Genomic DNA, 26416 nt, shown 5'->3' with positions numbered 1-26416 from the left:
TTCTAATTTGGCGTCGTGTTTGTTTAATTTGTTGATTTGTATTATATTTTGTAAAATGTATCTTTTGCCTGAATAAATAATAATAATAATATAATTAACAAACTGTACCTTTCGTGAAACAGGTACTTCGATGGCTACTGGCACAACCCCGGCAAATAAACAGCTATAAAAAGCACACAAAAAATTAGCTGGATCGGAATTTGGATAAACAAGAGCCACCTGGGAAAAAGAAAAACAAGAACACCTTTAATAATAACAAGAAAAAGAAATGAAAACTTTATTTTCAAGAAAATATTCAGTTATAATCAAGATACCAAAACCAAGTTACTGGAAATCTGATTTGACCTCTGTGACCTTTGACCTCATTTAAAAAATATTTCTATCTTTACATATAATATGTGTAATTTCACTTTTCCCTGGTCATAATTAACAAAGATACACAAAGACAGGAAAAGATAAAAAAGATTACTAATGCCAATTGTATTCTTACAAACTACAGAACCTTAATAGTGACGAATAGGCTATTGTCTGTAGGAATAAATAAAGTCTGTACTTGTTTGTCAGTTATTATTAGGACAGAAGAATTTTTTGTGCTTCAAATTCAAACAAAATTCGGAACAAATTAGGAGTTTATAAGTTAAAATAATTGTTCTGGAAAAACTTCATCTGGTTTTAAAATAACATTGCATAAAAAAATTATTAATTTTTTTTGGTTTATCAAAATACAAAATTAAAATAATTAGTCTTTTTGTTATTTGTATACAGTTTTTCGATACAATTTCATTGTATGTTACTACATGTACATATGATAATAAATTTACTCTGAATCTTTTAAAAACTCACCCGATCACCGGGTTTGATTGCAGTCTCTGCTCTACCACCTATTTTGTTGAGTAGAAAGTATGCTATCTTTTGAGCTCTACTTAATAGTTTACCTGCAAACACAAATAAAACACATTTAAATTTATAGACATGATTTCCTTTCTACTTCAGCATAACATGTATCTAAAAAACAATGCAGTATTTAAAGATATATTGTCCTCTTAAAAACATTTTTTTTATTGAATATGCCATTTTAATATCACATAATAGTGTTTCACTTTGACCAAAAACTGGATTGAAAAAAATATTATTTTCCTGAAAAAAATGTAATTTAAAGCAAACTATACCTAAATTGTCTATCCAGCAATGGTTTTTGGTTAAAATTAACTGTTTCTTTTGTCTTTTTATAAGTAAAATAATTGTTTTTACCTCCGCCAAGGAGGTTATGTTTTCACCCCTGTATGTTTGTGTGTGTGTGTGTGTTTGTGTGTGTGTCTGTGAACAGCCTGGAGGCCACAGTTTTTATCCGATTCTAACCAAACTTAGCCAAAAATATTCAGGGGGCATTTTATGTAGGGGAATTTTACAGTAGGCGGAGGTTTGTACTCTCGGAGTACCCTCTAGTTATATATATTTTTTTTCTATAGAAGTGAATATTATTAAAACTGCAAAATGGCATATTCAAAGTCTGATTTTATTAATCTTTATTTTTCAGGTATTTGGGGGACAATACATCTTTAAGCAATACCAAAATTAAATCTTATATAACACTTAACAGTCAAAAAACATTGTAGTAATACACAGTGCAGTATTCGAACATTAAAAGCGTCATTTTAATACGTACCGTATGTAAGCGTTTCTTTCGGTTTGCCACTAATGTCTAATGACGTGACAGCAGGTGCTTTAAATGTTGAGTTCCCGTACCGTTGTAACGCTGCTTCTAGATGTCTAGGTAATCCAGTTGGTAACTAATAATAACGTTATATTTATTTTAATGGAAGAAAAAAACTACTGAACATTTTGAGAAAGAGGAAAGAAAAGGATATTCAACTATGTGGTTATTATTGGATTTGAGGAAAATTATTCGAAAGAAGTTTCAAATATAAAAAGGCAGTAATGGAATCATAGAATTGTTTTGAAGGGGAATGGACGATGAGCTAGGTGATTAATTCAGTGAGTGGCCGTGCGGTTAAGGCAGTGGAACCGTAATTACGCAGTCATAACATCGGCAAGGGTTCAAGGCTAACTTGCTCCATGGTTCTGGTGGTAGAACAAGTCTTCTCAGATATGGACTATAAACCGTAGGTCCAGTGTACACATCTAGTTCTTGTGGACTTTTAAAAACCTAGTCAAGACGAGTAGAGGGTAGTACATCTTTCAAGATGAGTAGGGGTTTTCCCAGTGTACTAGTACATCACAGCCACTGATCATAACTGGGCCTTCTGGGAGACCAGTCTTTGGTAATAATAACAAAGAAACAAAATAACTATGTGATACAGTAGTATCATTAATGAAGAAATGTCTACTTACTGTTAGTTGCTCTCCAATGGCTGGAGTAATTGTATTGCCTTCGGGGTTTGGTGCATTTGGATCAACTTGGTTTGCAGTTACTAAAAATAAATTGATGAATAAATAAAATTAGTTATTATTTTTATATTGTTTTTTTCTTTTTCTGTTAAATTACATTTCCGACACATGATAATTGTGGATTAAATCATAATCCTGTAAGGAGTGAACATACATATAATCCTTCATAGAGTAAAACATAAAATCACTCCATGTTGATATCAGCATTATAGCTGGATAATTACCCCGCTAGAATGGTGAGAGGTTATGAGGTCGATCACACGTGTTTGTGTGTTTCTATATTTGTTAGTTAGCAGGATTACTCAAAAAGATATTGTCCGATTCTCATAAGTTATTAAAGCATGGTTTCATAGCTGTATGGGAACACGTCATTAAATTTTCATATGAGGGTTGCGTTCTCTGAGTGCCCTTCTAGTTTATTAAGGTTTTCTCTTTGCATCAAACTTAGGTAGTTAGTCCGTTTCCCGTTTGGTATTTTTAGCTTTTATAAGATTCTAAAAATGTTATTAGGACATCTGGATGTGTTATGTAGTATTTGACAAAAATGCCTTGTGTAATCGGGTTGCTATGGTGTGATGATGAAATGAATTCCAATGACTTGCTTATGAAAGATGATACTTGATAGATTGTGTAAATTATAAAGGTAACCTGTAATTGGTGATATCACTCTTAATAGTTGATGATCTCACTGTTTGAATGAACCTGAAATAAAATACCTTAAAGCTCTGTCTATACTATCAAACTTTATGTGACAACAAAATGTGATGTGTCCATATATGGACATGATTATGTCATATCACTACTATCTTTGGGTATATCACTACCATATTTTTTTGTCAAACTAGTTTGATAGTGTAGACAGAGCTTTAAGGCTACACTATCAAACTTTATGTGACAGCAAATTTGATGTGCTCATAAATGGACATAATGTCATATCACTACCATATATGGCCACATCACTTTTTTTTGTCCAACTAGTTTGATAGCGTGGACCAAGCTTAATACTTACATTCCAATTCTTCTTCTTCATCTAAAAAGAACTCTTGTAGTGGTTTTCTCTTTGGTCTTTTTAGGGTGTTAAGTAATTGTTGTATTTTAGCAGATACTTTACTGTTTGCTTCTACAAATAAAATATGAGTTATAATAAAATATTTAAAAAGCATGAATGTGCAGAAACGTAATGCTTCGAATGATAAATAGCATATAAATAAAATATTACAATAATAACATTGTTTAATGTTTTCCGTTGTAACACTGATACATGTCAGCAACGTTCTTAAGACACGATCTAATGCATATTGTATTAATTATATAGGTTCATTATTAGTACAAAATATTCAATTAATAATTCGATGTGCGAATAAAAAATAGAATTCATAATTGAAAATGCATGGAACAAAAGAAAATACAATGCTCATATTTTTAGTGTACACTGTAATGAATAAATGAAAATTCGATTTTCATAAAGCTCTGTCTACACTATCAAACTTCATGTGACAAAAAAAAATGTGATGTGCCCATATATGGACATGATGATGTCATATCACTACCATATTTGGTCGTATCACCACCATATTTGGGCACATCAAACTAGTTTGATAGTGTAGACAGAGCTTTAGGGAAAGTGAAACTTACGCCTTGCCACATCTTGTCTAGGGGTTCGGAAGGCTACTTGGTGCGATGAACTTGCGGTTACATCGGGAGGTGGTTGGGAAGCTGTTCGTCTTGCTACAAAATTTGATAAAAATAACGATATCAGTAATTTATGTTACCTCTAAAATATCTCTACACATATTACATTTTGTGTAAATTAAATATCATTTATATTAGAACTATTTGATGTCATAGTTAAACTGTTGGTTTCTTTCAACTAAAATGTATATTTCCCATCTATACAATTACAATATATTTTCTGTAGTTTTATATTTATGTCAAATGGTCTAAGACCTAAAACATGCTATTTAAATAAAAAATTATTCCATTTAAATAAATAAACTTGAATTTTCTGCATAATAATAAAACACAACAGCCATGAAACAGCCAGCTTCCATAAGGTATATTTTAAGGAAAAGACTGAGATGTTGAGGTGATCCCTTAGGAAATAGTTTCACTTCATTTGGCACATGATTATGCTGATGGCTAAACATGAATTATTCAGTCCATCCCTTCTTAACTCGTTCCTACTGTATAAAGATATTCCCAGTACTGTGTATGCAAGTCTGTCTTTTCGCTTAACAACAAAATGAAGCTATACAGAATCTAATTATTACATATCTTAATTTCTATTATTACTATTAATCTATATTTAATTATGAGTAAATCATATAGATCATAAGTTTCTCGTATTCTGGCGCAAAGCTATGGAATAGTTTAAATGCTATAAACTCAAATGCAATTACAGCTCCTAATATACATATATTTAAAAAAATGATAAATGACCAAAGATAAAATATACTTGAAACTCTATATTTTTTTCATGAAATCTTTTTTTTTTTTTTTTTTTTTTTTTTTTTTTTTTTTTTGTTGTTGTTGTTGTTGTTGTTGTTGTTTTTGTACTGTAATTGATAACTTGTGTAATAGTATAAATAGTTTTGTAGTAAGTAACGGCCTTGTGAAAAACACCAATATGGTGATTCAAGTGTTGCATCCGTTTTTAAATAAAGTTGTTATTATTATTATTATTATTATAGATCTAATAAATTGTAAATATGATTGTCTGCTACGGTTATTGTTGGTAAACAAACAGAAATCTAATGTTATTTAATAATTTAAATACCATACTATTACAATATCCTATCTTATTTAATAATTAAAAATGATAATTGATACAGGAGGTAGTTGGGAAGCTGTCCGTTTTGCTAAAAAATATAATTAATTTAATTGTAAATATGATTGTATGATTGCTACGGTTATTGTTGGTAACGAACAGAAAATCTGACGTTTATATAATAATTTAAATACCATACACTATATATAAATTTAATAATTCAAAATGATAATTGATACCATACTATATTTAGTATAGATTTACAGTTGGTTCAGCACAATGAGAACTAGCTCGCATAAGGCCACATTTTGCATATCCATTTCATTATGATTTTATTAGAAAATTATCTATAGCTGTGGAATTTAAGAGAATGTGCATATACAGTGCCAGCTGTTGCATTCTGTTTACTAGCAACACAACATACTGTATTATCCTTGGCTTTAACATTTTAATGAGATTTATAGGTTTTCCAAATAAAGTCAAGTTTACAAGGAAACAAATGTCTTTGTTTTCATGTTTTATATTTCTATTTTTAAAAATGTTGTCTTTAATTTGAAGGTTAGGTGTACAAACAAATGATAAACAGGTACACAAAGTCTTTAGTAATAAAAAAAAGAATTACAACTATTTCTACTATATTTTTTGTTAAGTTATATTATAATGATAGTAGAATAGAATAGGGGTACTTATAATATGTTGAATACAGTAGTCAGATATTTTGAATACCAGATGGTAATATCTGATGCATAATGATAATAAATCTTACTTGATTATAAAGAACACCTTTTTATCACACTTTTAAATCAAGAAATTCACAACAAAAGTAATAATTGTTGTTAACCGTTTTTGATGTTGTATTGTTTTATGTTTCAAACCTGTTAGTGGCGGTATTTATCGCTGTTGGTTTTGATTGAATAAAATAAAATAAAATAAAATAAAAATAATATGCCATAAATTTTAGATATAATTTTGAGAATTCTATTCAAAAGCATTTTCAAGAATCTTTTCTATTCTATAATAATGTACAGTACCGACAAGAATTCATCAAGAATGCGTCCAGAATACGTATATAGGCAAATTCCATTTTCATTCTGAACGTAGGGGTATGAGCTGTTAGGAGCTCATTGTACTAAGCCTCGGCATTTGTTTTGTTTTATATTTATACTGTGATGTACTAGTACACGGGGTAACCCCTACTTGTCTCGAAAGATGTACTTGGTTCTTTAAAGTGCACACGAGCTAGATGTGTACACTGGACCTACGGTTTATAGTCCTTATCTGAGAAGACTCGTTCTACCACCAGAACCATGGAGCAAGTGAGCCTCGAACCCCTGCCGATGTTATGGCTACGTAATTACGCAGGGCATCAAGTATGCAAAACCCAGGAGAGCAACAAATCGCTCTCCTCAAATCACCGAGGAGAGCAATTCGCTCTCCTTGCAAAAATTTTAAATCGTACACATTTCCCCCCCCCCCCCCCCCCCCCCCCCGCCGGGCACAACAAATGTATACTGTCTGTACCTCTCCCCTAAAATCCCCCACACCCACCTTTACACACAATATTTTCCGTGGGGATCGTATTATTCTACAGTACAAAAAACTCAAGCCAATTTTTTTTTTTATGGCCTGCCTGGTTAGATTGGGTTTCAGGAGCCTGGAGAATCCTGTCCTGGCCAACTATATGCCTTTCTTTAGCCTAGCTTTTCTAGCCTAGCTTGTTGGCCTAGAAATCAGACAGAAAACCTGAAAAGTATTTACCTGCAATTCATAAATTATACAATTCTAACATGCAACAGCCATTAAAATATTGATAATAAGTTACAAAGTGTCATTTTAAAATAATTAAGAAAGATATTTGATCGTGTTTACATGTGTCACACATGGGCGCACGCACAATAGGGGGAGGGCTGAGAGAGCTTCTAGAAGATGCTGACGTCACACATCAGCACGTGTTTTGAGGAGGATTTGAGTGACCAAAATTGGTTAGAACTTTCGAAGAAATAATCCATCTTCAAAATGACATAATTAAAGCAACCAGCAGCTAAGCTTTTTTAAATAATAAACATTATATTTAGGCCTCCTATATTAATGTTTCCTTTTAAAATTAAATATATTTTATTAACTCGTTCCATAAAAACATAAAGGGAAAAATTATTGGTTGGGACATGATCTTCCTGTAAAGGAGGTGTTTCTATGACACCGTACTGGTTGCACTATGAGGCGATGAAGTAAACTCGCCCTTGAATGCGCGCAGGCAGGGGAATCCCCTTTGTTGGTACCTCACACTGTCTGTGAGGAGATGGAGCGCGATGAATTGCTCTCCTTTTCGAAGGTTGTTGATTGCGATCGCGCTCGCGATCCTTAAAAACGAGGGACTGCCATTAGGCTTGTAGCTTTATAACTTAGCTTATATACTATTAGCCTAGGCCTAGATTGGTTTTAACTTTTAAAAATCCACGTGTTTTTAGGCCTCTTGACAGAAAAATCAACACTGTCAAAAGCTAGGCTCTATTTTGAAAATTAAGGAGCGCGATAAATTGCTCTCCTCGAAGCCTGTTGAGGAGCGCGGAGGAGCGCGGTCGCGCAGGCGCTCCTTATAAATGATGCCCTGATTACGGTTCCACTGTCTTAACCACACGGCCACTCAACTCACTCATTATGTGGTAGGATACTGGCCAGTTCCTTTCCACGCCACCTTTTTCTCTCTAGTATTTTTCAACAGGTTACTCATTTGCAGATGAGTTTACTGGGAGTTGTCGGGAATTGAACCCGGGTCTCTCTGTATGGCAGTCAAGTGTCCTAAACACTCGGCTACCCAACGCAAATGTTCATTCAATTCAATTCAATTTATTCTGGATTTTACAATTACAAACAATAACACATACATCACACATGCAAGACCCGGGGGACTCAACAGCGAATTCGATCAGTACGTCCCAGCCAAAATAATTTCATCAAAAAACTCTTGTTTAATTTTACATGTGTTTAAACTTGATTTTAATACACAGTGAACAGGATATATTATCATATTATTTCCTGTTTATTTCAGTATTTAATTCCGAAGATTAATTAAAGTAGACGATGTCATCACTTACTGTTACTTGCGATATCTAGAGCACGTGGTTGGCCCGGTGGTCTTAAGTGTCCGTTCGCGGCGGCAGCCTCTATCCCTGGTAATCTAAATCCTAAACCGGAATCCCGGTTCGGTCCGCTCATTGAATCCACTGTATGATTTGATGATGTAGATTCATTGTCAGAATCTGATTCTGAAAAAAAGACAATTTTTCAGTTTTTAAAATAATATTAGTAAATTTCTTACTAAGTCTTGATTGTTTATGTTGCTTTATGCTTTTGAAAATTTGTAATTATATTATTCCACACACACGTCAGGGCGCCAGTACCGCAAATCTCCGGAGTTTGGCTAGGCTATATAAAAAAGGGATACAAATAATAAATGCCTTAACTTGAAGACACATTGAGAGATGTACAAATCAGTTATCATTGTACAATAAATCTATTCTTTACGTATTCATTTACGTACTCAATATTTTTGTACTTTGTACAGTATTAATTTAATATGTATTCAATATTTTTGTACAGTATTTATTAATAATTGATGTATAGACCTTAGAAAATAAATATATTAATAAAAATGTACAGTACTATTAGTATTATTGTAATGTCCTGTTCAAATAGAAATGTATTTAACTGTGACTGAATGAATCAGAGCTTTTTTATGAGTGGGTTAAAGATCCTTTGAAACAATATCAACGCCCACAATATATAAAAAACATACAAAAAGTACAACTGCCATCAAATGTATGACTGGTTAATACATTAAGGTTAATAAACTCCAGGATACAGTAAATTTAATGTATATAATACTAATAAAATTCATAAAATCAAATTTAACATGTGAATTTCAATTATTGATTTTTTAAACATGAAAATATGGAGTGTAATTTTGTATAATAAATCATAGTGAAAGGAAATGTGAAGCCTCAGGAGACTGAGAGAGAGTACTGTATTAGACAAAGTGTTGAATTGTTCATAAAAAGGTGACCAGGCTAAAGCTCTGTCTACACTATCAAACTACTTTGACAAAAGAGCTGTGATATGCCCAAATATGGTAGTGATATGACATCATCATGTATATATATATGGGCACATCACATTTTTTTTGTCACATAAAATTTGATAGTGTAGACAGAGCTTAATTCTTAAAGATAAAAGGTGATTATATATAATTATTATAAATTCCATAATTTTGTTTATCGAGGCACACACCTCAACCTTCAGTAATCATGAAAGCAATTCAGTAGAATTCAGGACGGATGCTGCGGCTAATTGACAACTTATTGTTTCCTCTTCAAGACAGACTAAGAGGTTCAAATTAAAGGTAATATGTTGAAATAAAATCGTGTTTTTTTCTCACGCAGTTGTTCCATCAAATATTGAGCGAGTTAACTAAACAGATCTTTTGAGTGATGTTTATTTTAATACATGCCACAAACATACTTTATACACTTATGTCCTCTAAGGTGCAGTCTAAATGGGAAAACATTTTTTCTTGAAGTCTGACATAAAAATACCAACATTTTTATTAATAAAGGTATTTAATTAATTAATTTAAACGTTATTTAAATATGAAGGTTATTTAAAAAATTTTTTTTTAATGATAATGCCTTATAAAGATATAGTGTAGGTCCAAACAGCAAAACACCTTTTTCTTTAGTCCCCATAAAAACATTTTTAATAAAGGTATTAAAATGTTATTTAATTATGAAGGTTATTATTCACTTTCTGATGATATTACCCTAAAAGGGTATAGATTGGAATTATGATATAGTATAAAAGGTAAGGTGCAGCAAGAATCCAGTGGATGGGATAGCCCTATTAATGTACTATTAATGACATAAAGGTCAAACTCATATTTAAACTAAGCTTTTAAAATCAAAATAAATCTTGCAACAGTGTCTGTATGTTTACTGGTAATAATTTGATTAGCTAGGTAATGAGGTTCTGAATGCTATCACAAATGGATCTCGAGTGCAATAGTTAGGCCAGCCTAGAGGGTGAGATCTTATCAACCAGGATAAAGCAAATACCCCAGGGCCTCTTTTAAAATTCAGCAGCTCAATATACAATGTTGAGGAAGTGGATAAAGAAAGCAACTGAATGGGGTATGAGGCTATGTTTGTGTCGGGATCAAATATTTATTTTGTAGTGGGCTGAAGGTTGTAAAGCTCTGTCTACACTATCAAACTTTATGTTACAAAAAAATGTGATGTGTTCATATGGACATGATGATGTCATATCACTACCATATTTGGGCATATCACTACCGTATTTGGGCACAGCACACTTTTGTTGTCAAACTAGTTTGATATTGTAGACATGGCTTAACACCAAACAGTGTATCAACAATGTAATATAGTCGCAATGCTCAACTGAAATATGATGATGGTAATTAATACATTTTACAGCTAGTAAATAAATATCTTAAACATCTGCTTCACAGATGAACAAGTTTTGAATAACAATAATATTACTAGTACTGTAGTGCAGTCACCATCATAAACACTTAGCAATATTGCTTTACCATTACAGTATACACATATAACTTTACTGTATAACAATAACATGGTTAATTCAACTTATTTATCCACGGAGGCCCAGATTAACATAATGTTATAATAGTGGGAAACATTATTATGTCATATTATGATGTTATACTAGTATTAAATAATTTATAGGAACTCTGTTTCACACACACTGAAGGAAACAAGCTATGAAGCTTTAGTTCACACAATAAACTAATTTTGACGAATTCTTCTACTATTCTTATGTCCGAGTTTGGTGTAGTGGTTTAGCAATATTTGTATTTCTTTGGTGCTAATGTGTGAAACCACATTATCAAAGGTCTAACTTTTGCGGAAATACTCCAGGTCTGTCAGTGTGATCTAAAGCCCTGTCAACATTATCAAACTAGTGTGACAAAAAAGTGTGATGTGCGCAAATAGCAATATGCCCAAGTATGGTAGCGATATGACATCACCATGTCTATATACTGTTTGGACACATCATGCTTTTGTCACATAAAGTGTAAGACAGAGCTTAAGCAAGGAATTGATACGTACCCGGTGGTGTTTCGATTGGCACATGGCTCGAGTGAAATGACTGTCGTTTAGATGGCATTGGCATTGGTAGTTGAATCTCACTGTGTCTTGCTAGGGCAGCTCTTACTGCTTCTTCTCTTACATCTGAAAAACAATCAATCAATCAATTAATTCAATTACATAATCAAGTTATTCACCGCAAAATCTTTAAATAAAAATAGACTATCCTGTAGACTTTCATGTGGTAGGCCCTATGTTAATCTCTAATTAAATCAAATTTTCTGTTACTATACTACTAAACATACTTTTACAAGATCAGACTTCAATTCACAGCAAATTCTTTAAATAAGGATAGACTTCTATGTCCTATGCCTTATACCTCTACTCTATACAATTTTCTGTTACTATACAACTAAACATACTATTACAAGATCAGACTTCAATACACAGAAAATTCTTAAATAATGATAGACTTTCATGTGGTAGGCCTTTAATTATACCTAATTTTATAGCTCTATCATTATACCTCTACTGTACTATGCCCGATGTTTAATCTCTACAATAATCTGTTACTATACAAAACATACTTTTAGAAGATCAAACTTCAGAAGAACCTCTCGACATCATTTAGTAATAATATCCAATATGTAAAAAAGTGATACACATACTCCCAAATGCTGATATACCCTTGTTCCTTTAACCACTAGGCCTACTATGCTAGTTATGGCAAGTGATTTACAATACTTAAGACTTTTTAAATTCAATTCCTAAATACTAATGAAAAATAAACAGAGTGAAATCTAGCAGATTTTAAGCATGACTAAACTCAAAAGGTTTAAAGGGACAGTACAGAACATGTACACACCTTTAACATTTCTTTAACAATTATTAATCAAAAACTATTTAAAAAAGCCAAAAAGAAGTAACCAATAATTCAAATGTTAATCATTAAAAAAAATTATAATTTATATTGGATAAAATGATATTCTTTTTTTATGAATTACGTTTGTTATGTGAAATCTGGCGACTGCTCCTTTAAAATCTGTTTAGTTCATTTATAAAGGCTATAATCCATAAAGTATAGAATCTTTGTGTAAAAATATGCAAGGGTGATGAATAAGTGAATCAGAATGGAATAATTGAACAATATAACGGTGTGAAGTCAAGTTCACAGTAGCCTGCGTTACTCAGCCACCTCGTATAAAATATGCTAATTTACCTTTGCTAATTTGCTTTATAACTAATTATACGTATCATCAAATCTTAATGATGAAAAATAATCCTAAAATCATTAAAATTTTCATTAGATTTATGTCTTGAAATGAACGAAAACTGGCATTTTACAGATTGTAATGGGAATAATTTGTGGATATGTGTGTAAGAGGCATGATACGGTTGAGTGATTTGCAGTACAACGCTCTTTTGTTTAATTTCTATACGAGTCACTTACATTTTCACTTTTCTAAATCACTCTTCATATTATGAGATCATGAGAAATATTACATTACAATGCATACTATTTGGGATTCTGCCACTGCCAGTGTCGTATAACTTAAATTTATTTTTTAGAGAAAATTTCTTTATTTTATAAAGTTATTTCATATTATCCTAGTTTTCATATATCAGTATTATTTTACCTGATCTAAATCTGTCAACATCGCCATCATCGTCCCTCCGTCTTCTTGTGCGGCGCTGTTTACGTTGGGCTGCAACTTGCTCTTGAACTGGCGGGATAAAAACAAGGCAAATATTTTAAAATTTAAATAAAATTATTACTTTAATTCCATGTGTCGTATGTCTCAATTTTATTACCAATCCTTTAAAAATATTTTTGTTCCTGTTTAAGAATAAATTATGTATTGATTGAAATACAGTATTTTACATTTTGCTATAAAAAGCACATATAAAAAAAGAAAAAGTTTAATAAAAGAAATTTGATAGTTTGTGATGCATTTTACGCCTTTATATGAGAGACTAGTGTACAGTGGCTGTATTCACAAATCACACTTAAGTGAGATATTTCCCTTAAATAATAAGTATTTCACTTAACTCAATAAATATTTAAGTATTTCCCTTAAATTGTATTCACTTAGATAGGAAATTTGTTTTAAAAATTTAAGGATGTTTTCTTTAGCCTAAGTGTGAATGGTGAATACGGCCACAGGATTCGGACTATCATAAGGTGAGTAGCATAATGGAAAAAGAATTGAAAGTTGAAATAAGTTTTTTTTATGATAAACCGAAAAAAAAATTAGAGAGACAGAAGATACAATGCAAAACACAACCTAAAACTTCTTGTCATTAATAAATGCCATAATTTGCATTTTTTTTCTTCCTATTACAATTATTAATCCTACCGTATTGTAGCCTGTAGTTTCCCTAAGCTCCTTACGAAATACTTAATGTTAACTAACTGTAGTGTTACCATACAAGACAAAGTATGTTGCAGACAAGCCTTGTAAAGTTCAAATGAGTAAAGTGACAATTTTTAATGACTACAACACCTGACAAGAGACAAGTAATCATGAATGTCACAACAACCATAAATTACTATTCTCAAAAGTTTAAGGGCCTGTTCAGACCTACAGAGTTATGCTTTCGTATTGTATGCCGAGTACAACTCCATACAGTAGGTCTGAACGAAGAAAAGATTAGTGGAACTTAAGCCACCTCGTACGACTCTGATCTTTTGTTCGTTACAACAGCTCAAGGTACAAGATTCGTGAACGCCGCTTACAATACAAAAGTCATCAACGATTTTTACCTCTAACCAATAACATTTACTCTTACATGACAGATGTTCTCCCAAATCGGTTACACTTCAGTTTGAAACGAAAGTGTTAGTTAAGCAAATCTGAACATTTTGCTGAGTGTTATGACGCTAATTATAATATGACAATGCTTGCGATACGAAAGCATAACTCTGAACATACCCTAAATATATGCCCTGAACCAATCCAATCAGAATACACCGTCCCAAACAAACCATAGTACTGAACACTTATAAAATTCATTGAAAGGAAGACAACTAAAACAGACCTTCAAAGTTTAATTGGCCTAGACCATAATTGGAAAGGAATTGTTAATTTTCCACAGTCGCTGAAAACATCAATTTATTGAAATGGCGAAATTGAAACTATACTGTATCAAAACTATACTAAAATACACTATGAAATGATCCGAATTACATATTTTTATTCTGAATATAAGAAATACTGATTACTATTTATAACGCGACACCCTAAAATAATATTGGTATTGACTCTTTGTTATTAATTCAGTGAGGATATTAATTTGTGGATAATTTACTTACTTCCTAATCCTGTTCCTATCCTGAAACTGATTAGAAAAATGATTTTACAATAAAAATATATACTATAGTAAGGTTTGGATTCATATTAGATAGAAAGGCCATATGCCTGAAAAAACTCTTTAATTTAGGTGTACAATAGCCTTAAGCCTACATTCAAATTAATATGAACACAGAATTTGGTGTTTTTTTTGGACAAACTAGAATTGAACTTTTTGATTTGTCAAGTGGAACATCTGTATTTGAACAAAGACTTCGCTGTCCGCATTTGTAAATTTATGAAACTTAATTATGTGGTTTAGCCAAGGATTATTTCAATATTGTGTTACTACTTTGAGAAGCAAGGCCTTTGTGAGATCTGTCTTAAAAATGAACAATACTGTAATACGCTTGCGATGCTTATTGACAGCTTTTGTCACATTTGCACGTACAGCAACACAAACAAAATGGAAGGTAGTACGAAACTTTGTAAACTAAAGTACAGTATATTAATAATAATATTAATATGGTAGTAATAATAATAATTCGGGTTCAATTTATATAGCGCAAAGGGTGCCTCTAAGTCCTGAACAATCAACAGAAAATAATACCAAATTTAAAGCTCTGTCTACACTATCAAACTTTATGTGACAAAAAAAGTGTGATGTGACCAGGGAGTTTTTAGGGTTGATGTGACTATATGGACATGATGATGTCATATCACTACCATATTTGGGCATATCACTGCTATATTAGGCACATAGACAGAGCTTAACAGATTAAAAAGTAAGGTGGGTGCAACAGATAAGAATACTAGTGAAAATCAAGATGATATACATGCAGAACTTCAATAAAAATAAAAACACACGTTTAATAATTGAAAGTAATAATACAATATTTTTTTTAAATATAGGATGTAGTATTACTTGTCTTGTCTTGTTAGGCTCTGTCTACACTATAAAACTTTATGCGACAAAAATCACACTTTTTTGTCAAACTAGTTTGATAGTGTGGACAGAGCTTTAGTCTGTTGACATGCAATAGAAATGTGCCTACTAAACACAAGCAAACATATAAACACCACATAGATACATGCAGACACAACATCCGAGAATAGAGAATAGATTCATCATGTCAAACAGGAAGTGAATTCTAGCAAAGGTCATTTACCATACTGCTTCTGAATTGACCGTTCTGATTGCATTAAAAGAAAATATCTCACAATTTTAACATCAAAATTGGTAAAAAGTTTAAATTAATTAACATTCCATAATTATTAATAACAAACTAAAAAAACAGATTTCATTGACGCCATGTCTACAGCTTTTTGGAAACAGTTCGGTGGTCTACAGGTAGAAACCTGATATGGAAGTTGTGGGTTCGAATCCAAAAAACAACAGTTTACTATTTCATAATATTTTCAACTTATGTTAATTGTTATATAATGATATACTGTATGTAATACTGGTCCTCAAGCTAAAACTGGACACTGAGGAAATTTGGATTAGGCCCTCTAAAGACCCACGTCAGCCAGCGGGAGACAATCCCTTACTCTTTGCGAATAAAGTCTTTTGCCGTCGTTTAGACTCTTTTGTCATTAAATCTATGTAATCATATAAGAAATGAAATGACACAGAGTTGCACTTTGTTATTCTTTTGTTGTCAATGTGGACAAAGAAAACGTTTTCATTAAAAGGAGTAGCAATGCCATACAATTTATTCAGTTGCATATAATTTACTTTTACACAAGGGTCCAAGTCTCATGGAAAATTGTTTGTACGTATTTGAAATATATGTATGTATGTATATGAAAAATCATACTTTAATCAATGGTTTCTATTACCGAAGATACCTTGGTGTTTTGAAAACTGAAAACCAGACATATTAATTATTAGGCCAGCCCAAAGGTGTCCGGGATCGTTGACGGAGTACAACTAATGTCTGTGTAAGTTTGAAAAAACATTTTCCTGCATACATTTTTGAAAATAAAGAAAAAACTAAACAGTTACTAATATTGCTGCCAGTAATAAAAATCAAATCTTTACTGACACACCCATAACATTGTTTTATTTGTTTGATAATCATTTTACTGATTGTTTAGCATTTATGTTTACACCATCAAAAAGCTTTATGATTCCCCTTGACCTTTCTTAATGACCTTTGGTAATGACATGCCCACTAATCATACATGCTATTTGTTCATACAACATTGACATTCATGTGTTTTAGGTTGTTTTTTTTAAAACTCGCAGGAAATAGAAAAAGCAGAATATCTCAGAAATAGACAATGCGTTTTGTAACGAAAGTAAAGAGTTTTGTTTATGTTTGCTTTAGTTTAGTTTTTAGTAATTATTAGTACAGTTCCATTTTACAGTTGTACAATACAATTAATACATGTTAAATTTTGTTTATAAATTATTATGCACACAAAATATTATATTGCTATTTTGAACAGTTTAATATAACTATTAATTCATATAACATTTGGTTGTATTGTAATACTAACAATAACATTGAATAAAGTATGATTTTTCATATTGTAAGCAATGTAGGTTACCACTTTACAGTTGTACAATACAATTACATGTTAAATTTTGTATAAAAATTATTATGCAAACAAAATATTATATTGCTATTTTGAACAGTTTAATATAACTATTAATTCATATAACATTTGGTTGTATTGTAATACTAACAATAACATTGATTAAAGTATGATTGTTCATAGTTTTATTATTGTCGGCAATGTAGGTTTTCCTCTAGGCTATTTCATACACCATTTACATAGCCAGTCGGCAAACTGGGAGTCGGCAAACTGGGAGTCGCCAAACCGGAGTCGGCAAACTGGGAGTCGCCAAACTGGTCAGATACCCAATAACAATATAGTATTGTATTGTTTTAATTACTGTATATAATAATATGTATCACTAGAATCATAATATTTGATAGACAAACTGTAGATTTTATGTAAAAAACCAATTTCTTTTAATTTTACTGTAGTTAGTAGTTTACAGTTTGTTTTAGTAGTAAAAACATTATTTAAGTAATCTTTGTTATTAGATTTGTATAGTATCCCTTAATAAAAATACTAAAAATATTAATATTTTTTTGTTCTTAATATAGTAGTTTGCCAATATAAATTTGTCACACAATTATCCATTGTATTACACAATAGACGAATATTTTTTAAAAGCAACAAAGAGATGTAATCGTCTTACTACTGTATACAGTAGTTATACTGTTGAAAACCAAACAAAAGAGAATAAATCAAAAACATACCTGATCTAACCATGTTTATCAGTTTAAAAAAAACTCCTTATCAAAATAATAAATCCACTATGTTAATTTTCCACGTGCTATTCCTTATAAAATATATTCATTGAGATTTTAATAGAGTAATAAAAATTTAGCATCCAGATGGAATAAACACTCCTACATGAATGAATCCAGGTTTAATATGAAGTGTTATTAAAACTGTAAAATATGACCGTGGAGGTCACGGGATTGAAAACCACTTCTGGTAGTTTCATGGTTTTATATTCACAACCACAACAAAGCTGGGTTTATCAGTGGAGCTGGTGTGTCAGTAATCAGAACTTCGACCTTCTTGTTAACCTTCAAATAATAGCAACACAATACCAGCAGTCAAAAGATTCCTCTTTCTTTTTGTTTTAAACAAAGTGGTTATTGTTAAAGAGGACCCTCAGTAGTAAAGTACAGGGCTATTGTATAAAAGATTTAACACAAAACAATAGAAATAAACCCGTTATTGGTATGTTCTTTATCAGTTTTGACTGTTTAGCCTTAATTGTTCTTTTATGTAAACTTGATAAGGGCTTGAGGGGAGGATTGGTCGAACCTCCTTCTTTCTTTTGTGACCATTTTAACATTAGATGATGTCATCATGACACTCAACAGGAATACATACATACATACAAATTTGCTCCCTAGGCCCCACTTTCAACAATTACGGTAGCGGCCTACATAATCATATAACAATTAACATTATTAGTATATACAGCCTTGTCTACACTATCAAACTTTAGGTGACAAAAAAATTTGATGTGCACATCACACATTTGTTATCAAATTAGTTTGATAGTGTAGACAGAGCTTAAGATTATAAGATCTTGGATAAGCTTAAATTAAGGATATGAGCTAAATAATATAAATATATGACATCACCTACATAGATCGTAGGAAATCTTGAAGTAGGAAATATTCGGTAATGCTCTCGAAATAGCCGGCATCCGTAAGTGTAATTAACTTTAAGATTATTGTGAATCCAAAATAATAATCTTCTGTAAACATCACAGATCTCAAGATATTATTTAAAATGAATTATTTGCATAAAATGTGGACTGCACCATTTATGGAGAGGGGTGTTCAATAAATTCTCTACTTTTTGATTAGAATTTTATGGCATTTTTCGGTTTATCCAGGTAAGCTAGGCACAAAATTGACCAACACCTTTAATGTTGGTATGACACAGGCTACAGCAAGATGAACCTTGAAGCTTGGTTCCCACTAGAACGTAACGCAACGCAAGTGAATTGACCAATCACAATCGTTGCGTTTACGTCCTTGCGTTACATTTAGTGTTTGTATTGGACAAAAAGCGGCAGAATTTAGACAAAATTCAGTGTTAACTACGGATTAAATTTGTGAGCTTCCGATAAAAATAAAAGTTCCAAATTAAACTAATCAACTTTGCAATAAGCTGATGATTGTGAAGACGGATGTCATGTCTACTAATCCATGGTTTGTGCACCAAATCCAAGATAAATATCAACATTTTATTTTATTATCGATGCAGAAATTAGGTTAAATCATGGATTAATTATAAAACTACCTGTGATTCTATAATCTGTAGTATAAAAGTTTAGACAGTCACTGTTTACTGTAATAAATATTTTTTTTTTTAGCAGTCAATTTTGGCCTTAGGACTATGTCCTTACAGGGAGTTGTTATTACAACTCCCTGGTCCTTCCACTGGTTTCCAAAAAACTCCTAATATTTTACAGTATGTTCATAACATTAACTTTGATAAAGCACTATTTATCACAGAGCTAAAAGACCAACAAGAATGATTGAAAAAGGCGAGATTTTAGAAGTGACTTGAATTGCTTAAGAGATTTACAATGACGTATATGGATATGTTACCATGTTGGTGTTGTTTGTACTGAAATCATAAAACAGCCCTACTTACATACAACGTTCAAACATGAACAATTTTGCTTGTCATAATTTTCTACCTTTCATCTTCATTAATTCATTCCAGATTTAATTAATTTGTATATAAATGTATATTATTGGGCTTACCTGTATAAATCGACATTTATAATTCCTTTTGGTGAAAGACAAATCAACTACCCTTAGAAATAATTTTCACTCTTTGTGAAGTTTTTATTTCATGGTATAAATAAATCTTTGATCGATCATTAATAATACTTCATGAACTTTGACCTGTAGAATATATCATTTAACATGATTGATTGGTCAATAAACATTCACAGCATTATGTATGTTATCTGACCTTTGATTAGTCAATATGTTTGTCATTGCATTACTTTGATTGGTCAATTGTTGTTTTACATTTAACTTATCAGTTCAAGCTCTTGTGATGATGTCATGATTGACTGTTTGTAATGGTTTTTCTAACATCATAAAATATGATATATTATGCTAATAAATGTTTTAGTGTACAGTGTCTTTTGAAAATTATAGGTTTGCTACAACTTGCACTCCTCAATACATTCAGGGGTGCTGTAGGTGTGCTGTTTGTATTTTCGTGTGTACTGTAGAAGTTTACCAAATTTAAGCGTGTTGTAAATCGCACTCCTCAAGAGTAGTTTAGGAGTGTGTTAGGCGAGTGATCGCACGCGCTCAAAAGACAAGGTCTGCAGTATACAATGTGACTACAGTAAAGCAAGGAGTTATTCCTTTGGGTAGAGTAAGGTCTACGTATAAATAATTTTTAGGTTTTCAAATTTAAAAAAATAAAAATATAGTATTTTTTATAATTCAATAAAATGATGAACTCATTAATTTTGTTTAACAAGCAAAATGATCAATAATTAGTGTGGTGTGTTAAGAGGAACATTATAATAACCTCTTTCCCAACTGCATAGTATACAATACATTATGTTATTAAAGTATCTCTCAGAAATTTTAATAAGATCTTGAGAAGATTATTTACACTGCTCTTCATGCACAAATACTATAATGCTAAGATGTCATATAAAGCCAGAATTGCTCTTTTGCTAAGAATCTTTCCTGATAATAAGGTTTATCGCAAACAGCATGAGTGACGCATGATGAGAAGGATGGGAGCAATAGCACCTCCACCAGTATTAAAAAATTTCATTATATGGTACTATACCTCCATGGTACTAGGTAGTAGTATTGCTCCCAAACCCTTCCCATCATGCATTGTGCAATGACGTTCCTCGTGAAATCAAGCAATTGCGATAAACCTTATTAATGCACATTGTATATTCTAAGAAGTAATATTACTGTTGAGTCATTTTAATCATATCCAACCTCATTAAATTAAAACATCAATAAGTAGAGAATATTTGTTATCCTATGGAAATATTAATTCATAGAATAATTTTGAAATGTGAATATTCTATCAACATTTGTCTTTCTTGCTTGTTTTAGAGTGCAATGTGTTTACGGAGGTCAAAGGTGATATTGTGGCATAAACGAAACCAGATGATCACTAAAACATTACCTTAACATTATTAGGAATTACAGAATAAGATGAGTTTCAATAATTTAGAAATGTTTATATTTTATCTTTGCTTGCTTGTAGAGTATAGTGTAATGTGTTTACGGAGGTCAAAGGTTATATTGTGGCATAAACGAAACCAGACATCAGTAAAACATTACCTTAAAATTATTAGGAATTACAGAATAAAATGAGTTTCAATAATTTAGAAATGTTTATATTTTATCTTTGCTTGCTTGTAGAGTATAGTGTAATGTGTTTACGGAGGTCAAAGGTTATATTGTGGCATAAACGAAACCAGACATCAGTAAAACATTACCTTAAAATTATTAGAATTACAGAATAAAATAAGTTTCAATAATTTAGAAATGTTTATATTCTATCTACATTTGTTTTGCTTGTTTGTTATAGCGGACTAGCGTAATGTGTTTATGAAGGTTAAAGGTGATTGTGGCATAAGAGAAACCAGACATCAGTAAAACATTAGGTACACAGAAATACAGAACAAATGAGTTTCATTTTCATTGTCATTCATTTTACATTGTTCACATTCCCACTAATGTTTAGTGTAAACAGAATAAATTACAGGATGCCAATAAAACTTAAAAAGTGAATCCAAATCTGATAGATTTCAGAGTTACTACTAGTATTATACTACAGACACTATACAAACACAACATCAGAATGCACGTTTGAAAGTAGCATGCAAGATTGAATGCATTTAATTCCGACAGAAAACAGAGCGTGTAAAATAATAACTTTTAACCAAGCTTTTATTGTATAATTTATTGCATAATGCTGTTAGTTCAGTTATTATTGTTTTACTTCCGCTTACTGCAAACGCAATTCCCACAAAAAAAAGTTTAAAAAGTACAAATTTGACTAAATTTTAGACAGAAAATGGACACAATTTATGTTTGACAGACCAGAGAAGAGTGTAAATTCAATCTTCCATAGACAGACACATTAGTGTATTTCAAACAAACAAAATAAACAAACATAAATATTGTGACGAAATAAACCAAATAAATAAAAACAAAGACAGACATCTATGTAATCTAATGACAATGGCGACAACAGACATTCATCCGTTTGTTTTTTGTTTACTCCACTATAGTGGAACACATACAAACATAGTCCCATGGGTTTTGCTCCTTTTTTTCAAACTCTAGAGGGCTCACTTCAATGGTTCATTAGTATTCAGAACATAAAATGATAAGGTAATCTATCAGAATTTTCAAAATTTATCACATCAGCAAATTTTTCAGCATAGTTTCCAGAAATTTTGACAAACCTCAATATGGTCAACCCTTGACCTATTTAATAATATACATACGTCAATGAGTTGTCTTGTGCAATCAATAGAAATACATCTTTAAAATTGTTTTATTTCAAAATTTGGTACTGTACTCAAAATCTTATAAAAATCGCCAACAGAAATCGAATTAAATAAAACATATTCAAGAAATTAAATCCAAGATGATACTCAGCTAGACTTAAGGAGGGGTCAACATTCCTGAGTAGGATAACCACCATATTTATGTAAGTGGATTAGATCGTACTATATACACCACAAGCATTGGTAAGTTTACACGGTGTCCATCAGACAGGGGCAGTCTAGCGAAGCACAGTAACTGATGACTCATCAAACTGTGTGTAGTTTAATCAATTCTTCTTCACTCCTGCATAATAAGTGATTTCTATGTAAATAGCAAACACACAGTGTGTACACAGTGATAGTAGAATCCTATTAATGTGTGGCATAAGATGATAATCAGATAGTGCGGAAAAAACGGTGTTAAAATGCAATGATTAGGATGGGGTTACATGGTATAATGTATTATTATTGTTATACTCTGTATACTTATTTTTTATTTAAAAAAAATTAATAGTGAGGCAAGTGTTAAAACAGACTAAATTCCATTCCCTTATTTTAAAGATTTCTTGCACCATGTGTGGCAAATGATAATAATCAGATAGTACAGAAAAACAGTGTTAAAATGCAATGATTAGAATGGTGATTACTGAATGTATACCGTACTTATTGTTAATATAAAAAAATTAAAAAAATAGTGAGGCTAGTGTTTAAACAGTCTAAATTCTATTCTCTTCAGTATTTTAAAGACTTCTTGAACGTAATCTATCTCTGTGAACCTACACCAGATTGAACCAATCATTAAATGTCACCTACATAAAATAAGGAGTTGTTAACTCCCTGCATAAAACAAGATAATAGTTCACCATTCTACAAACATCCTGCTTACCTTCCCGTTTTCCAACAATAAAATTAATATTATTAATATTATGTACTGTAAATAATTTTCTATTAAAATAAATGGGTAGTTTAGTTATAAAATGAGCATACAGGATTAGGACAACAAGGGAATGAGTAAGATTTTGTATATATTGGAGTTGTATTGTAGCTCTCTTCTCGGAGAGAATAGGCCAATGTCAGTTTATCCAAGTAAGCTAGACACAAACTAGACAACAATAAATTTATACCTAGAAGCATTTTCAATTTTAAAAGCAAGAATCAATTTGTTTAACAGTGTCGCGTTGTTAGTTAAGAGCACATAATCACACCCATACTGTTACTGTAAACTGGAGGTAAAAAGATTAAAGCTTAAACAGACTTCAATTTTCCAAGAGTGCAAGTAAAAAACTTGGTAAACTCAACTGATTTGATTGTAATGTAAGCCAACGGTTATACTCTTTAAATCAACATTTTTTTTATTGATAAAGGTAAATAACCTGTTATTATGTATCCTTCATATACGGCATTCATATATAATATTTATTTAGTTTTAAATAACCTAGTAACCTGATGTCATATTTTAATGTACTTTAACAGCAAGGCAAAATATGCCTCACAATTTACAGCAGTTAAGTAGATTTGGTCACATATAGTACCCTAACCTGTTGTACAGTCATATTTTGATGTCATCATTCAAATATTAATATTTATATGATGGAAGGTTATTGACTAGAAAACAATAGAATTTCGACACATTGGTGGAGGTAACTTGGAAATACTCCCTCTATGACTCATCTGATGACATCACGGTATAAAATAATTACTCCATCAAAGTAAACAATGATTGATAAGTGCTAATTACCAAGAAAAACAATTAGGATGACAACTTGATTTCGGTTTCATTTCTGTTTTGTTGTCTGTAAACTGTTTTCCGGAAAATGTTTAAACAAACAGTCTGAAGTTCAGTTACATTCTTCAATACTGCATACATTACTACTAACCAGTATCGTTGAATTTAAAAAAAAAGTTCAAATCACTTTTATTAATATATCGTATTTAAATATCTACAGTAATGTATGTTAAAATGATAATTTGATAACAGTAAGCTAAGTTTTTCATTTAACAGGACGTTAGACAATAGGTCTTCTGTTATTTAAACTTTGACCCTTGGTTTGTGTTATATAATTAGTTATTTTTTACAATTTCTTCATTGCACTTGATAATGAACCCATGATGGAGTCGAAACATTGTTCGTTGTTAAGCGTTATTTTCTTATTATGAATTAACAGTATATTATTAGGTTTATAAACATTTATTTTTCTTAATACACATGATTATAGTTAAATTTATGCTGGTGGTAGGTAGTGGCAGATAAGTGGAAAGTATACAGTGACTGTTACTCCTTTTTTTTAAAATTTTTAACCCTTTTTAACTGGTGGTCACGACTTAAAGTTGTCCGCAACTTATTTTGACCTCCATCCGCACATTTTTTAGGTTTTTTTTGTTTATTGTAATTTTCTTATTTTTAATTTGTAATTTTTATCTTTTATTTTAAAATGTGTGGAGAAACTAATAAAACAAACAAACAAACAAACTCCTATAGCATACTACTCATTCATTTTATGTAGTTATTTCATCATTAACTAACAATATGGACAATAAACAAAGACTGGTGGTTACAACAAACATTACAGTCTGTACAATAGTATTTTATAATACTGTATAACAAAGAAAAGATCTTATAATGTATTTAGTTGTCATAATATTGAATTATGGTATATTAGTCACACATGTGAAGGAATAAAATAAATATGAAATTATAGTTTAAAAAGTGAAAATGTATTATTTACATTTTTTGTAGGGTGAGATAATGGCCAATGCCTTTAATTTAATAATTTCTTTTCAACTTTCAAAATGTGCCATGAAGCACCAAGGTTTAAATTCTGTATGTAAAACTGGTTTACAAATTTACATTTTTTTGTCACATAAATTTTGATAGAGTAGACAGAGCTTAATGTTTGTATTAAACACAGAAATGAAATGATTATCACTGATAAATCAATCCTAACAAATATAATTAGTAATTGAGAATAATTGCAAGACACTGATCTCTATTGTTAAAAAGGTAAACTCCCTTGTTTGTTCAAACAATAGCACACCCATACCCTAGAGTTGCCACACCCTAGAGTTTCCACACCCTATTACTACTACCATCTAAAGTTTGTGTGGACAACCTGCTAATAATTTAAACGTTTTTAAAGCTTTTTGCACCTCCTTCCTCAATTCAAAATGCAACACTTGACAACGACAACACAGAAAAACAATCTTTTAAAAGGTCAATTAGCTTTCAGATGTCAAGGTGAAAATATTTAATGTTTATAAAACATGCAATGCTTTTCTATTCTTTAAGACTCTACAGTAATCAATAATGTTCTTTAGCTAACATTCAGTAATAATTATCATTTATATTTTGGAAAAAAAACACACCTAATAATTTATAAAATCCATCAATTAATATTTCCAAATCCACAGAATGATTCTCGAAAATTCAAATTATATTAAATTTCCAAGTCTATAATGAGTTTAAATAATCAGACTAAAGAGATTTTGGCCAAAACCCAACATTACTGACCTTTGATATACTACACCCACACAATACTACTGTAGTAGTGTTGTGGTAAAACAAGTTGCAATTGTAACTACAGTAGTGTCTGTATTCTTGTATGCCCTACTATTTATTCAGTCATTATCAATTAAAAAAACACAAATAAATCAAAGAAATTTGTGATACAGTTAGTGTTATTGAATTCAGGTTTTGGAATACATAAAAAAAAAACTTCTACAA

At 31.1% G+C, this 26416-nt stretch overlaps 1 protein-coding gene across 8 annotated transcripts in view; it reads right to left on the bottom strand.

Annotated features, from left to right (window-relative positions):
• Nucleotides 1–26416, bottom strand: part of LOC140040988 (disco-interacting protein 2 homolog C-like) — a 49685-nt gene that overhangs the window by 17194 nt on the left and 6075 nt on the right. Inside the window, exons 1-11 of one of the 8 annotated variants that reach the window (XM_072087315.1) lie at nucleotides 19907–19943; nucleotides 15755–15778; nucleotides 12933–13019; nucleotides 11317–11439; nucleotides 8272–8442; nucleotides 4045–4137; nucleotides 3419–3529; nucleotides 2353–2432; nucleotides 1667–1790; nucleotides 844–935; nucleotides 109–219 (exon numbers count right to left, since the gene is read on the bottom strand). In XM_072087315.1, coding sequence (XP_071943416.1) covers nucleotides 109–219; nucleotides 844–935; nucleotides 1667–1790; nucleotides 2353–2432; nucleotides 3419–3529; nucleotides 4045–4137; nucleotides 8272–8442; nucleotides 11317–11439; nucleotides 12933–13019; nucleotides 15755–15778; nucleotides 19907–19922 — 1032 coding nt within the window. In that variant the 5' untranslated portion in view covers nucleotides 19923–19943. Of the gene's footprint in view, nucleotides 1–108; nucleotides 220–843; nucleotides 936–1666; nucleotides 1791–2352; nucleotides 2433–3418; nucleotides 3530–4044; nucleotides 4138–8271; nucleotides 8443–11316; nucleotides 11440–12932; nucleotides 13020–13652; nucleotides 14200–14228; nucleotides 14635–15754; nucleotides 15779–17863; nucleotides 18070–19906; nucleotides 19962–26416 lie in introns of those variants that run through there. The other 7 variants (XM_072087311.1, XM_072087312.1, XM_072087316.1 and 4 more) reach the window with 7 other exon arrangements.

This window comes from Antedon mediterranea, chromosome 2 (assembly GCF_964355755.1).
Source record: "Antedon mediterranea chromosome 2, ecAntMedi1.1, whole genome shotgun sequence".
NCBI lineage: Eukaryota > Metazoa > Echinodermata > Crinoidea > Comatulida > Antedonidae > Antedon > Antedon mediterranea.
This window is presented reverse-complemented; position numbering and strand designations above follow the sequence as displayed.